Source organism: Pinus tabuliformis, chromosome 9 (assembly GCF_031772625.1).
Source record: "Pinus tabuliformis cultivar Carrire ecotype Pingquan chromosome 9, CPIR1, whole genome shotgun sequence".
NCBI lineage: Eukaryota > Viridiplantae > Streptophyta > Pinopsida > Pinales > Pinaceae > Pinus > Pinus tabuliformis.
In genome coordinates, this window is record NC_142307.1 from 785600103 (window position 1) to 785614101 (window position 13999).

At 36.0% G+C, this 13999-nt stretch overlaps 1 protein-coding gene across 1 annotated transcript; it reads left to right on the plus strand.

Annotated features, from left to right (window-relative positions):
• The first annotated feature begins 12328 nt into the window (after positions 1-12328).
• On the plus strand, positions 12329-12907 carry LOC149151088 (uncharacterized). Its single transcript, XM_089443057.1, has one exon. It carries the CDS (start codon positions 12329-12331, stop codon positions 12905-12907), a length of 579 nt encoding a protein of 192 aa, XP_089299183.1.
• The last annotated feature ends 1092 nt before the right edge of the window (positions 12908-13999 follow it).

Here is a 13999-nt window from a genome sequence, read left to right on the forward strand (position 1 = left end):
TAAAAAGTAATTATATTTAAAAATTAAAATAATTATAATATATTTTTTAAATGGAAATATTTAATTGTTCGTTTGGGGGTAGCTCAATTGGCAATTGGCAATTGGAAGTCTTGGGTTCAAATCTTGTGCTATCCCCTCTATTGCGGTGAGAAGTTGGACATGATGAAGATATAGTCCTACCAAGCTTACAAAAAAATTGGAAATATTTACTTTAAATGAAGGTGAGTTATTTAATTGATGTGATAATTTTTCCATCACTTGAATGTTAACATTGTTAATAATTTTGTTATTATGCTTTACTTTTCTTTAATAATGAGTGAGTAAACATTTTCCCCATTTTTAATTTGAAACAATAAGTAAACACTCCTCACTCTTGCGTTTATAGTTTGGAAATTTTTCACAATACATATATTTGTTTTGTATGTGAAATGGAAAAATTATAAATCTCAATTTCATATTAACAAAGTATAAATATAAAAGAGAGAAATTTCATATATATATATATATATATATATATATATATATATATATATATATATAACAACACTCAAGAGTATGTGTTTCTTTGGTAAAATATTACAGGTTCAAATTCAAGGAAGATTAAAATATACATATCTTTATAAACTTTAAATGAAAAAATCTCATAGATCAATTTGATATCTAATTTAGCCATAATATTAAAATTAAATTATTATCATTATTATTTTTCAAAAAAAAAATAACAACTCTAACTTTAATTTTAATCTCAATATTAAAAATTAATTAAATATATTTATTTCTACTTTATCGTGAAGAATCTTATTTTTTAAATAGGCTTTGTTATAATATCATGGGCCATTACTATGGCTTATCAATATTATATGCCCAAAAATCCATAACTCATTTCATATGACACTTGTTCATATAACATTTTTTAAAATTAATTAAGAATAAAAAAGACATAACTACTTTGGAGATAAATCTCAAGCATTGATTTGTGTATACTACTTTGAAAATTCTACAATATTTCATGGAGGTTAAATCCTTATCATCCACCTAATAATTATTGATAAAAAATCATAACTCGTTAATGAGATCTCACATGGGTGTCTTGGAGATTTGAGATGATTCCAATTCTGATAAGTTCCTCCATATAAGTTCCTCATTATTATTTATAACATTTATTTATACATAAGCAAATTTTATTTAGCAAAATAGTCCATTATTTTTAATAAATTTAAAAAATTAAATTCCAATAAAATGTGAAATTGGAAAAAATAAAGTACTAAATTAAATAATAATGATAATATTGAATCAATTAAAAAAATATATATTCTAATTTTTTTTGTTTATCAAGTATTAAATTAAATAATAATAATAATATTGAATCAATTAAAAAACAATATATTCTAATTTTTTTTGTTTTTTTATTTATCCATTATTATTATTCCTTCTTATTCTATTATTTTACTTTATATTTTTATTTATTTATTACTCTAACCTTATGTTGAATATAATATAATATTATTTATTGGGATTAACCATTGCATTGCTCCTTTGGTCAGGGTATCTATCTCTATCCTCAAATTCTTTGTGATTTACGGAAAAGACTTGGTATAATATATTATAATTTTATTAATAATCATTTATAACATGTATATTATATTTAAAAAATGAATAATAGTTATAATATATTTAAATTTTGTTAATAAAAGTCAATGGGATTTGGATTGACAATGAATGGATAAAGAGTTAAGTCACTCCTTGTGATAGATCATCCGTTCAAATCTCCATAAGTGTTTACTTACAAAATAATAATAATAATAATTTTTATTAATACCCTTATAAAAATTTTATACTTACATTAAATTTTCTTTAATATAATAATATGTGTATAAATTAAAATATTAAAATATATATAAATAATTAAAATGTTAAAGAAAAATATAAAAACATATACATGTAAATTGAGTAGTAAGTAAATATTTAATAATAAAAAACATGTAATTTACTATTAAAATTGGTAAGTTTTTGGCAAATATCATTATCATATGTATGTAAAAAAAAAACAATTTTTAATCAAATTGCGAATATTTTTGTTAAAAAATATCCAAAAAATAACACATTTGCAAAATTTCACCGCTAAATTTTTTCCTACATGTAATTTTATAAGATTTTAATAAAATTAAAAATATGAATAATTTTATCTATAATGTAATATAATTCTGGCTATGGATGAGCCAGAATTTGGATGGTGTCGTATTGTGGAAGAACCACAAGATGACTAGCTTGCTCTCACTGGCGTCGGTCTTTTGGGTTATGCTATGACTATCACCGAGCAAGGGCAAGTTTGCTATGTAAACTGTGTTGTGGATTTCCTGTGTTTTTTGATGTTTTTGTTTACTATGAAGTTCCAGAAGAGTTTCATCCCGGTCCCTTGCGTGGGTTCTGAACTTTGTCTTCTTACCTGTTTTTTTCCTGAAAATTCTACCTCTTATCAGAGCAGTGTACTGACTTCGGTCTCTATGTAAATATTTCTCTACTTTGTTAATAGAATTAGTCTTACTGACAAGAAAAAAAATAAAAATAAAAATAAAAATATATATAAAGTATTTTATCTTATAAATTAAAATAATAATAATTTAAAACTTCATATTTAAATTTAATTAGTAATTCTATAAAAACTTAACATTTATCGCATAACATTTAACACTTTTTCTTTTAAATTTATATATAAAAATAATTAATTTATACTGTGTATATCACACAAAAATATTAAATTAAAAGCATGTGTGCATATATATGTAGTTAAATATGTAAGAGAAAGTTTTAATAGAATTAAAAATAAGAATATTCTTATATAGAGATTCGAAATTTTTATAAATAGTATTAGTGTAGCTATATAAATTAAATGGTTGAGTCATTTTGGACATTCTTCATATTCAAGTAAATAAACATATTTACCGAGAGTTACTACTCACCATAATTTATGCAATTCTTTGTGTAAAATTAGATAAGAGTAAAAATGTAAATATGCAGATTTACCAAGGTTAGTGCCCCAAAATTTAGGTAGGAGGATTATTGATGTTGTTATTTTGATTTAAAATAGAATGGTTAGAATTTAAAAGAAGGACGGATTGAATGCAACCCCACAAGATACATTTCTCATTTCCAAAAGATACATGTCTATGGACATAAGTATAAATAATATTTCAATATGCAAACTTTCCCTCAAGTTTCACATTCAAAAAAAATGCATCTTAAGATATTTGATCGCTCTCTATGTTAGGAAATCTAATATATGATCATTCTCTATGTTTGGAAGCCTGAAGTTAAATGAATGTATATTGCTTTTACAACTTACATTATTTTTTATTTTTATAGATGCAAAGTGTTATAATAAAAGGAAAAATATATGAAAACATTTCCTTAAATTTTATTTTGAAAAGAAATTTAATTCCTCTCTAAATTTGGAAATCTAAAATTAAAATAAATATATATTAATTTTACCACTTAAATTATTTTTATAGATCAAAGTGTTTTAATAACTAGTGTTTTACAATTTTTTTACAACCTACATTTTATGTAAGTATATTACTTCATCTGCAATTATTGGTTTTTATAATTTCTTTTACAATATACATTTTATGTGAGTATATTACTTCATCCTTAGATATTGGGATTTATACATTCTTTAGAGCCTTAGAGCTCAGTAGAGATTGCCCATGAATATGGACCTGTAATTGAGGAAGCATATGATGGAGGCAGATATGGAGAGCTCTCTACTCATAGAGGAGAAACCAAAAAGCTTCTCATTAGTCACAAAACCATATCTAAAGTCGAGAACATAATACATATAACAATGCTACCTTGAAATACTAGCAACAACATCTAATGCTTAGGGGGGTCCTCCTCGACCACAAGGCATGGTTTGTAGTAGTCTAGATCATCTGGCAGAGGGAGCCCCAAGGAGTTTTGTTAGCTAAAGGAAGCTAGAAACTCAGAGTGTTGTAGGAGAGAGCCACTAACATGACCACCATGATCTTTGACCTAACTATTGTGACCACCACCTTTGCCACAGGAGGGACCTAAACTAGTAGTTACATGCTCTGACTCATTGCTTAACTGGCATCATCGTGGCGAGGGGCTATGAGGCTTGTCATGGATAAAGTTTGCATGCAGCAGAGAAAGTGAGAAGTCGTCCACTGTATTAGTTGAGAGAGATTGTGAACCCTGAAGTTGCATATGTCAGAGTCTAGATATTCAGTGGTAAGTTGACTTTGCATGATGTAAATGGAATTCCAAGTCCAAGGCATTTCCTTCCAACAACACATTGGTGTCTTCTTGGTCCCGGTAATGGTGTACCAAGATGTTGAGTAGGGCCCAAAGATGGTCACCCAAGACCCAAAGCTCACATGCTTCAACATTTGCCACCATTCTTCTGAAGTGGTGTGGAATACTGTAGTCGAAATTTTCATTCCCGTGCCCATGCCAGGGAGAGTGGGGAGGTTGGTTTTGCCCATGGCCACCTCTTCTAGGTCGCCCTCATTCTCAAACCATAATTGTAGAGAAAACAAATTCAAAGCTTTGTAGTTGAGCAGAGTAACCACTTTCGCACAACTAGAGGAATTGATAACCATTTCAAGAGCTCCTAGCATTTTAATGAGGAATGAGGGATGTCAGATGCCAAATGTAATTTCCATGTGCTTAATGTGCTTTAAATGCAGGAGGGGATTGGACTTGACACCAACATCGCGATCCATACTCGAGACATGGTGGAAAGCAAGCTAAATGTGCCATCGAAATCCCAACCCGGGTCTATGCATTATATTCATTAAATTCATTGAAGGCTTGTGCTATCAAACTGACATCCAAATCCAAGGCAAAAATACCTAATATTTTGTGCACTCCATCATTATAATTAAAACACTATAGTTACGTGCCTAGAGTATGCCCTAAAATTGCTTATGTTTGGCTAAGAGTTCGCCTTCCCCAAACTTAAGGAAACAGGGAAATGACCCAAGACCCAAAGGCATTTGGTAGGAGTGAAAGTCTACCGCCTTCCTTACAGACCACCAACAAGTAATTCCAAGTGATATGACTTTCCTTGAATAACAATGATATTCCAACTATATAAAAAATTAAAACACTAAAATTAATTAAATATATAAATTTTATATTTTCATTTAATTTTAATTACTAATTTATTAAAAATATTTATAAAATCATCTAAATATTATAAAACATAACTTTGTAATTTTTCATATTTACAAAACCGAAAGATTTACATTCGTCAAAAATAAATCTAGAAGGTAGATATTTATATTTGTCTATCTAGTCTCGGCAATATACCTCATCATATTTTAAAATAATAGTACATCCACATGACATGATATTAAAAAAAAATATAAAATCATATAAATATTATAAAACATAACTTTGTAATTTTTCATATTTACAAAACCGAAAGATTTACATTCCACAAGAAAAATCTAGAAAGTAGATAATTATATTTGTCTATCTATTCTCGCCAATATACGTAATCATAATTTTAAATAATAGTACATCCACATGGCATGATATTTGTAACCCTACATTATATCAGTCTGAGAGTTTTTGTTTCAGAACTAGAATTAGACTATTCATCATTTGGTTGAAATTTTTAATAAAAAGTAGAAAAAAGATAGCATGGAAAAAAAATAAATTGAAAAGTAAAACTTAAAAAGGGTTTGGTATTATATAAAGGGAAGTTACAAGCTACACAAGAATTAGAATGAGAGGATTTGTGATTTGGTGGAACATTTCGATAAAAGTAGACCATAGGAAAGTAATTATATGTTTTTAATAAAAAAAAAAATTAAAAAATCTATGCCGCAAATTTAGCTATCTTAAAACTAATAAATAGAGAGACAAGTATATGTCAATAAGTTTTCGTTTGTACAATTATGGCTTAAATATTGTGGTTTTTAAAATAATGTTTCGTGGCTTTTAAAATAATGTGTTGAAAAGAAAGAGAGAAATTTTATGAGTTAATAAGTTTGCATAGTTAGTCTTTACGTGATTTAGTTTAATTTAGTTATTAATTTATTTTGTATTGTTACGATGTAAATAGTTTTAACTAAATATAATTTATCTAAAAATTAATGAAAGTAATATATATATATAAAATACTAAAATATTTAAATGTAAATTATCAAATACATTTATTATGATAATTAATAAATAAATAGAATCATCAATTAATTGTCACTAATTATAATATTATTGAAATAAAAAGTATAGAACAGTAACTTTTTATATATATGAATTGAAATATTTAAATGTAAATTTTTTATAATCTCATGAATATGATTGGATAGGTGTTTTGGTTGAGGTAGGCCATCCCCGAAGAGTAATTATTCTAGCTAATTGGATGGAGACTGGAAGGCGAGGTTTTGGATGATGGTAGGGTAGTCGAAGGCGTGGCCGACCAGGCCGAGGGCCTAGTCCCTGGCAGGCTGGGTTAAGGAGAATGATGACAGAGGAATTTAGTACGATTCAGGACAACGTGGATGCTTGCGAGGCGTTCGACAGCTGAAAAGTGTGACGGAGACAGCTGGGGGAATTTTTAATAAGTCTTTTGGTGAAAGTAAGGGTTTTTCCAGGCGAAGGAGACGAAAACTAGTGCGCTGGCACCATACCCGGAAGACCCAAGTTGCTACTGTTTTGCGTTGGAAGGAGCAAGCCGCTTGTGGTTTTTTAGGGTTGCCTGCAAGGAATTAACCATGGTTAACCAGAGGGAGACTGTTGACCTTGAACCAGCTCTGGAGGACATATTATCTGTGTGGGGGGAGGACCTAACTGCGCAAAATGTGGATTGGTATTTTGGAACCGTAGGCAGCCATGGATTCGAGAAACAATCTGCGGGAGAAATAGGCGATAACAGGTTCTCCAAAGGTTCACTAGAAGGGCGTCTAGATTTGGCCGGTCAAAACAATCTCGACGCAAAGGGATTTCAGGAGGTGAGCCGTCAGAATGAGCCCCATCTTTTTGTAACTCCTCGCTCGATTCAAGGAAGTAAAGGGAAGACCTCGGCACCGGGCTCCCTCTTATCAGGAGGTCTTGAAGATATTGTAAATTTCAGGTCGATTCGAGGGTTTCGAACCAGTGCTGAGAATGAAAGGGGACCGACAGTCATCAGACCCGTTTCTGCCAAAAATCTGGTAAGCCCTAGTTGGAATGTAGCTCGGGCTGATTTTGTATCAAGAGGGTTTTTGGAACCGAGAGCTAGTCTCAGCGATTCAGGTTATGAGAGGCAGGATGTGGTGCTTGATACCTCAGTAGATTCAGGTAGCAAAGCAAATCCAGACATTAGCGCCCAGAGAAACCCCGCAGCGGAAAAAGAAGTGCAGGAGCAGCAAGAAGGAATAATAAAGAATGTCGCGAGCACCCAAACCAGGGAGGAGGGTTTTGAGGTAAAAAAGACAGGGGAAAAAAGGAAAAAACTGAAACCCATTAAGAAGAAGGACTTTGCTAATTTAGTGCTGGGAATGGATGTGCAGGCGGATGAGGCCCTAGAAGTGGCCGAATGTACTCTGGTTGGAAGAGCGAGGGGCAAAAAACACACTACCCAATTCATTAAAAATTGGGGAGAGCAGAAATGGCCGTCGAACATAGTTAAAAATTTCAAGGTCTCGGCCTTAGCTAAGGGATGGTTTATGGTGAGATTCGAGAACAAAGAAGCGGTGGATTGGGTAATGGAGAGGAATTGGGCATTCGGAAATCTCCCAGTTTTATTCAAAAGATGGAGCCCGATGTTTGATGCTTTGCATGAAAGAACAGATGAGTTTCCAGTTTGGGTTCGAGCTCCAGGACTGCCCTCCTTTCTCTGGGTGGAATCGGTGTTCAAGTCTATTGGGAATATGTTAGGCACTTATCTGGAGGCGGACATGTCTTTCCTTCAGACTCAAAACAAAGCGATGGCCCGGATCCTGGTTAACCTAAACCCTAGAGGTGGTCTTGCGGAGACAATTAACCTACAGTACAGAGAATATGTGTTCGAGCAGCCCCTAGACTATGAACATCTTCCTTTTAGGTGTCATAGATGTCACGTCTACGGCCATCTAGCAAGAGATTGCCCACGGGGGAAACGTCGAAGAAGGAATCAGAAGACAAATGAAGCGGAGGACATGGAAGCAGATCAGAATCATTCTTTTCAGAAAGTGGAGACAAAGGAGAAGCAGGAGCTGGAGACTATGGAGGTGGACAAAAATCCGGGGGAAAAGCAACTAGATCAGGCCTCAATCGTCCCTCCAGTCAGGGAAGAAACGACCGGAACAGGGCTCGGCAATGAAAGTTCGATCCAGGAGCCAATCAAAGGACCATCAGCTTCCACAAGTACCACTCCTATTGAAGACATAACGGGTATGAGACTAGACTCAAGTAACCCATCTTTATCTCCTTCTGCAACTAAAGATGATTGCTTGATTACTAGTACAATTCATAAAAAACGCATGCTTGATGACCAAATTCATATTGAAAACCATGTTGAAAACCTCACGGCTGCTATCCCCTCCCTAGATCTGAACCTTGATGATGATCTGAATGAGGAAGCCAAACCACATCCTGCCTCTCTTACATGTCACTATAATCTTCGGTCCTTAGATAAAAAACCTGTGGTTTTAGGATCGATTGGCGGAATAGGGCGAACATCCCCTCAAAAAAGAAAAGGGAGGGGCAGGAAATCCTTATTATCAAAAGCACAGGTTAGAGCAATTTTTGATGTGGCAGATGGGAAACAGATGTCAATCCATGGGGCGCTTAGAGCAGGGAACCCCCAAGAGAATGTTATCAAATGATTTTGTTATCCTGGAATTGCAGAGGTTTAGCCAGTAAACCCAGAAAACTGGCCTTAAAGGAGATGGTCATGAGTTCGAAACCGGATTTTATTCTATTACAAGAGACCCTAGGTAAAAGTATAGAAGTAGAAACAACACTAATGTCTCTGCTCCCGGGCTGGCTTTTCACAGCAATGGATTCAGTCGGCCACTCGGGAGGTTTGGCGATTGGATACAGAGAAGGAAGAGTGAGAACCATAAACCAGTGGGGCTTGGATCACGCAATGGGAATGGAGATTCAATCTACAGAATTTGGCTTCCCTTTCACGATCCTAAACATTTATGGGCCCTGCCAGGGGAGGATGAACTTCTGGAACGATCTTCTGTCAAAATCTATAATGGGAAGCCACAATATGGTTTTGGGTGGAGACTTAAATTTCTCAATAGGAAGTGCCGAGGCCTGGGGACCTGCGGCAAGAGAGGACCCTCTATCAGACTTTTTTCTGAATGCCATAAATTCCCATAATCTGATAGACGTTAATCTTATCAAGCTAAAACCAACTTGGAGGAATCGAAGAGTGGGAGAAGCCAGAATTGCAAAGAGATTGGATCGTTTCCTCTTAAGTGAAGATCTGGCTACCAATATTCCTATGTTTCGGCAATGGGTGGGAGAGGGTGGGAATTCGGATCATTTCCCAATCTTCCTAGAGCTATCCAAACCTCCTAGGAAACCAGCAACGCCGTTCAAATTTAATGCATCATGGTTGCAAGAGGAATCCTACAATAAGCTGTTTAATGAAACCTGGAACCATCCAGATGGAAGTTCCCAGGAAGGGAAAGGATTCCAGTTCATGGAAAACTTAAAAAGGCTAAAGAAAGCAACTATCGAATGGGCAAAATCTAGGAAGCAAAGACAGAATGAGGAATTATCCCAAATCAATGAAGAGCTCCGGGGGATGGAATGTATGGAGGCAGATGGCTACGCATCGCAGGAGTCAAAAGAGAAGATATTACTGCTTGAAAAACATAGGGACCAAATTCTACTGGCAAGAGAGGAGGAATGGAGGTTGAAGAGTAGGGCAATATGGCTGAAAGCCAGGGATGAAAACACGAGATTCTTTCATAACTATGCAAAAGGGAGGAAAAATTCAAATACAATTTGGAAACTAAAGAATGAGGAGGGCGGAGAGGCAAACACTTTCGAGGAACTCTCGATTCTGGGGAAAAATCACTTTCAGAACCTGTTTGCGGAACAAGGTGAGATCACAATAGCAGAAGTAATCAGGACTGCCCAATGTTTCCCTAGGTATGTAGAGGAGGAAGAAGCGGAAATTTTAATGAATGAAGTTTCAAAGGAGGAAGTTGAAAGTGTTATCAAATCAATGGCAAAAGACAAGAGTCCAGGCCCGGATGGGTGGACCATAGAACTCTTTCAACACTTCTTTGACCAGATTGGGACAGAATTAACAGAGGTAGTGGAAGAGTCAAGGATAAAAGGAGAGGTTTACAGTCCATTCAATGCAACTTTCATAGCTCTTATACCAAAGAAGGAAGCTCCAGATTCATTCGAAGATTTTAGGCCAATCTCCCTCTGTAACTGTATATACAAAATCATCGCCAAAGTGATTGCAGTTCGAATAAAACCAATCCTTTCAAGATGTATCTCCAATGAGCAGTTCGGTTTTTTGAATGGTCGTCAGATTCACGAAGCTATAGGAGTGGCACAGGAAACTATTCACAGTGTCAAGCAGATGAAGAGGAAGGGAGCAGTGATTAAGATTGACTTGTCGAAAGCTTATGATAGAATAAACTGGGTTTATCTAAGGATGCTCCTCACCCATTTAGGATTTAAATATGATTTCATCAGGTGGATAATGGGATGCATCTCTAGTGTCAGTTTCGCAATCCTAATAAATGGTGCAGCCTCGCCTTTTTTCAAAGGTCACAGGGGATTAAGACAAGGCTGCCCCCTATCACCCCTTCTCTTCCTTCTGGTGGCAGAAGGACTGAGTCAGCTGATCCGCTTGGCCAAAAGGGAGGGAAGAGTAAAAGGATTGGAGGTAGCAGTCAACATGTTCATATCACATCTTTTATTTGTAGATGACATCTTATTGTTCACCAGTGGAAACCTAAATGAAATTAAGGAAATAAAAAACATTCTTGAACTGTTCATGAAAGCAACTGGAATGCAAATAAATTACAGGAAGTCCCAGCTCTTCCTCAGTTCTTCCCTTTGATGTGCTCAACATGGAGAATCCTTTCAAATATTTAGGTTTTTGGCTGAAGCCTAACGCTTACAGGAAACAAGACTGGAACTGGCTGGTTGCTAAAATTGAAGCCAGAATCTCACACTGGAGCTTCAAATGGCTCTCCAGAGCAGGAAGACTGACCTTAATTAAATCGGTATTACTAGCCATGCCAGTCTATTGGGCTGCATTAACATGGGTCCCAAAAGGGATTTTAGAAAAGATAAAAAGAATCTGCAGTAGATTTCTCTGGGCAGGCTCAAAGGAGGACTCAGTTCTTCCATGGGTAGCCTGGGAAAAAGTGGCAAGACCTAAAGAATGGGGAGGATGGGGGATAAAAAACCTCACTGACTTCAGCATCTCTCTGGCAGCAAAATCAGGTTGGAGAATAATCACAATGGAAAATCTATGGACAAAAGTGGTGAAAAGGAAATACATAGACCCTACTCCCTTAGAAGAATGGATCAGGAACCCAGTCAAGAAGGAGAAAAATGCTTCGGCGGTTTGGAAAGCCATGGTGGAGGCATTCAAGGTGATCGAACAAGGTCTAGCATGGCAGATTGGAAATGGGGAAAATCTGAGGATAGGGAAAGATCCTTGGGTTGGATGCAATGAAAAATATGCACTCTCCCCTGGGATAATCAGACAGTTAGAATCAAAAGGCATCTTGTTTCTAAGCCAGGTTGAGAAAACTGGTTTCTCTTCTATATGGGGGCAAGCTTGGAAATCTGGAGAAGATCTAGGTCTACGGCCAGCCTGGTGGAATGAGTGGAAGGTATACACCGAAGAGCTAACTCGATCAAATGTAAGGATAAAAGACAGACAGGATCAGCTGGTTTGGGCACATGCGGAAAATGGATCTTACTCCCCAAAATTCGGGTACAAATTTCTAATGACAAAAAAAGGATGGGGAGATCCGGAGTGGTGGGTCAAGCTGATTTGGAAACTCAAATGCCCAGCAAAAGCCAGACTATTCTTTTGGTGTATTCTAAAAAGGAAAATTCCTACATGGGATATACTTCAAGCCAGGTACAAACAAGGGCCGGGGAGATGTCCTCTATGCAAATCAAATTCTGAATCTATAAGACATCTGTTTCTAGCATGCCCATCTGTCAAAAAAGTTTGGGCGGAGGTCGGAAAGCTTATTGACAAACAGGTTGATTGGGAGGGGGAAATTTTCAGGAGGTTTGGGACAAATGGTGGTGCAACTATCCTGAGGGGAAAATGAGAAATTTACCACCCATTATCTGCTGGGGAATCTGGATTGCAAGGAACAGGAGCATATTCATGGAAAAGGAAACCACAGCTGAAACAATTGCGATTCAATGCACTTCAATCCTATCAAATATCCCTGAAACGGAGGAGGAAAGAAATCCTAGGCAGATAAGGGAGGAACAACTCAAAGAAGGAATCCCATGGGCATATTTTGACGGGGCTTCACAGAACAACAAAGCAGGAGCAGGGATGATCATCCACCTAAATGAAAACCAGACTTTAAAAGCTTCAGTGGGATTAGGAATGGGGACAAACAACTTCGCAGAACTCTCAGCCTTAAAACTCCTTCTATGCTGGCTCATCCACAGAAACATCCTTTCGGTTCAGATCTTTGGAGATTCTTTATCTGTCATAAAATGGGTCAATGGTCAAAATAGATGTCACAGTTATATGCTCAGACCATTATTAGAAGAAATTCAGTCTTTGAAACTCTCTTTTAATGTGTTTTCAATATGCCATATATACAGGGAGCGAAATGTTACAGCGGACAACCTTTCTAAGGAAGGTCTACAGCAGGTTATGGGCAGCTGGAAAATAGCGGAAGAATCTCATGGACAGATCCGTTTGTCGGATCAGCCACCTCACACATAGTGTTTTTTTTTATCATTTCAGTTCTTAAAGACTTTTATGTTACTTTAAAAATGCTTGAAACATACTTATACTTTGAGACATAATGGGAACAGTTTCTCCATAGTTTTTTGGTTTTTTCTATTTTCGTTTTGGGCTGTTTTCCTCTTAAGAGGAGGCCCAGGAAATAGAAAAATTGACATCTCTAGATGGACAACATTTTTGGACTGTTTATAATGACTGATAAGCTGGAAACGTAAACTGTTATGAGTTTTCTACGTTTTCAGAAGATACCTTAGTCAGTTTTGAGATGCAGAAAAGACTGTCTTTTTTGTAGCAGCTATATGAGAACATCATACAGCAAACGGAATGCCCAGGCATATACTTGTAACTTTTTATTATGCTTAATAAAAAGTTCTCTTTTTTCCTTGGAAAAAAATGATTGGATATTCCTTTAAGGGTATGAGAATGGCGAAGCACGTGAGGGTTTCACAGGTCTGTGGCTATTTTCTCCTTGATGCAGTGAGGCATGGCCCTACTACTAGGCCAGATCTTGATACATGGCGAGGCTTTTTCTCCATCAAGCATCTTGTTTGCGAAGAGCGCACCCCTCTCCCACTGTTGATCGCAGAGGAACGACTTCTGATTCGAGGCAAAGTCTGTAAGCTCGTTGAGGGTCTATGCCGAAACACTACGTCTCGCAAATTCCTACCTACATTCGTTAAGGGGATCGAAGAATATCAAGCTACGGTGCACACGATGATTCGTATTTTTTTGGGCTCTTGAATAAAAAAAGCCCCAATGTTGCAGTTGCAGCCACCTACCTTCCCACCTTCGCTGCACCAGATCACGAGGAACCCAGATCCACCAAGCGCAAATCTAATCGATCCAGATCCAAGAATGTGGGAGATCTCCACCAGGAGATCTTAAGCACGATAAATTAGCCAATCTCAACATGGCACAACAGATCTCCCAATTTTCAATAGAGAAGGAGTTTCGACATTAACACTCATGCCAAATCTGACTTTTTTACCCCAAATTCAGACTCAACTTGCCCAATTGCGGCACTACCAGATCAATGCAAGGGTTATGCAAATCGATCTATCCTTTTTACTT

Coding starts and splice junctions, on each gene's coding strand:
- LOC149151088 (XM_089443057.1), top strand. CDS start 12,329: ATGGAAAAGGAAACCACAGCTGAAACAATTGCGATTCAATGCACTTCA.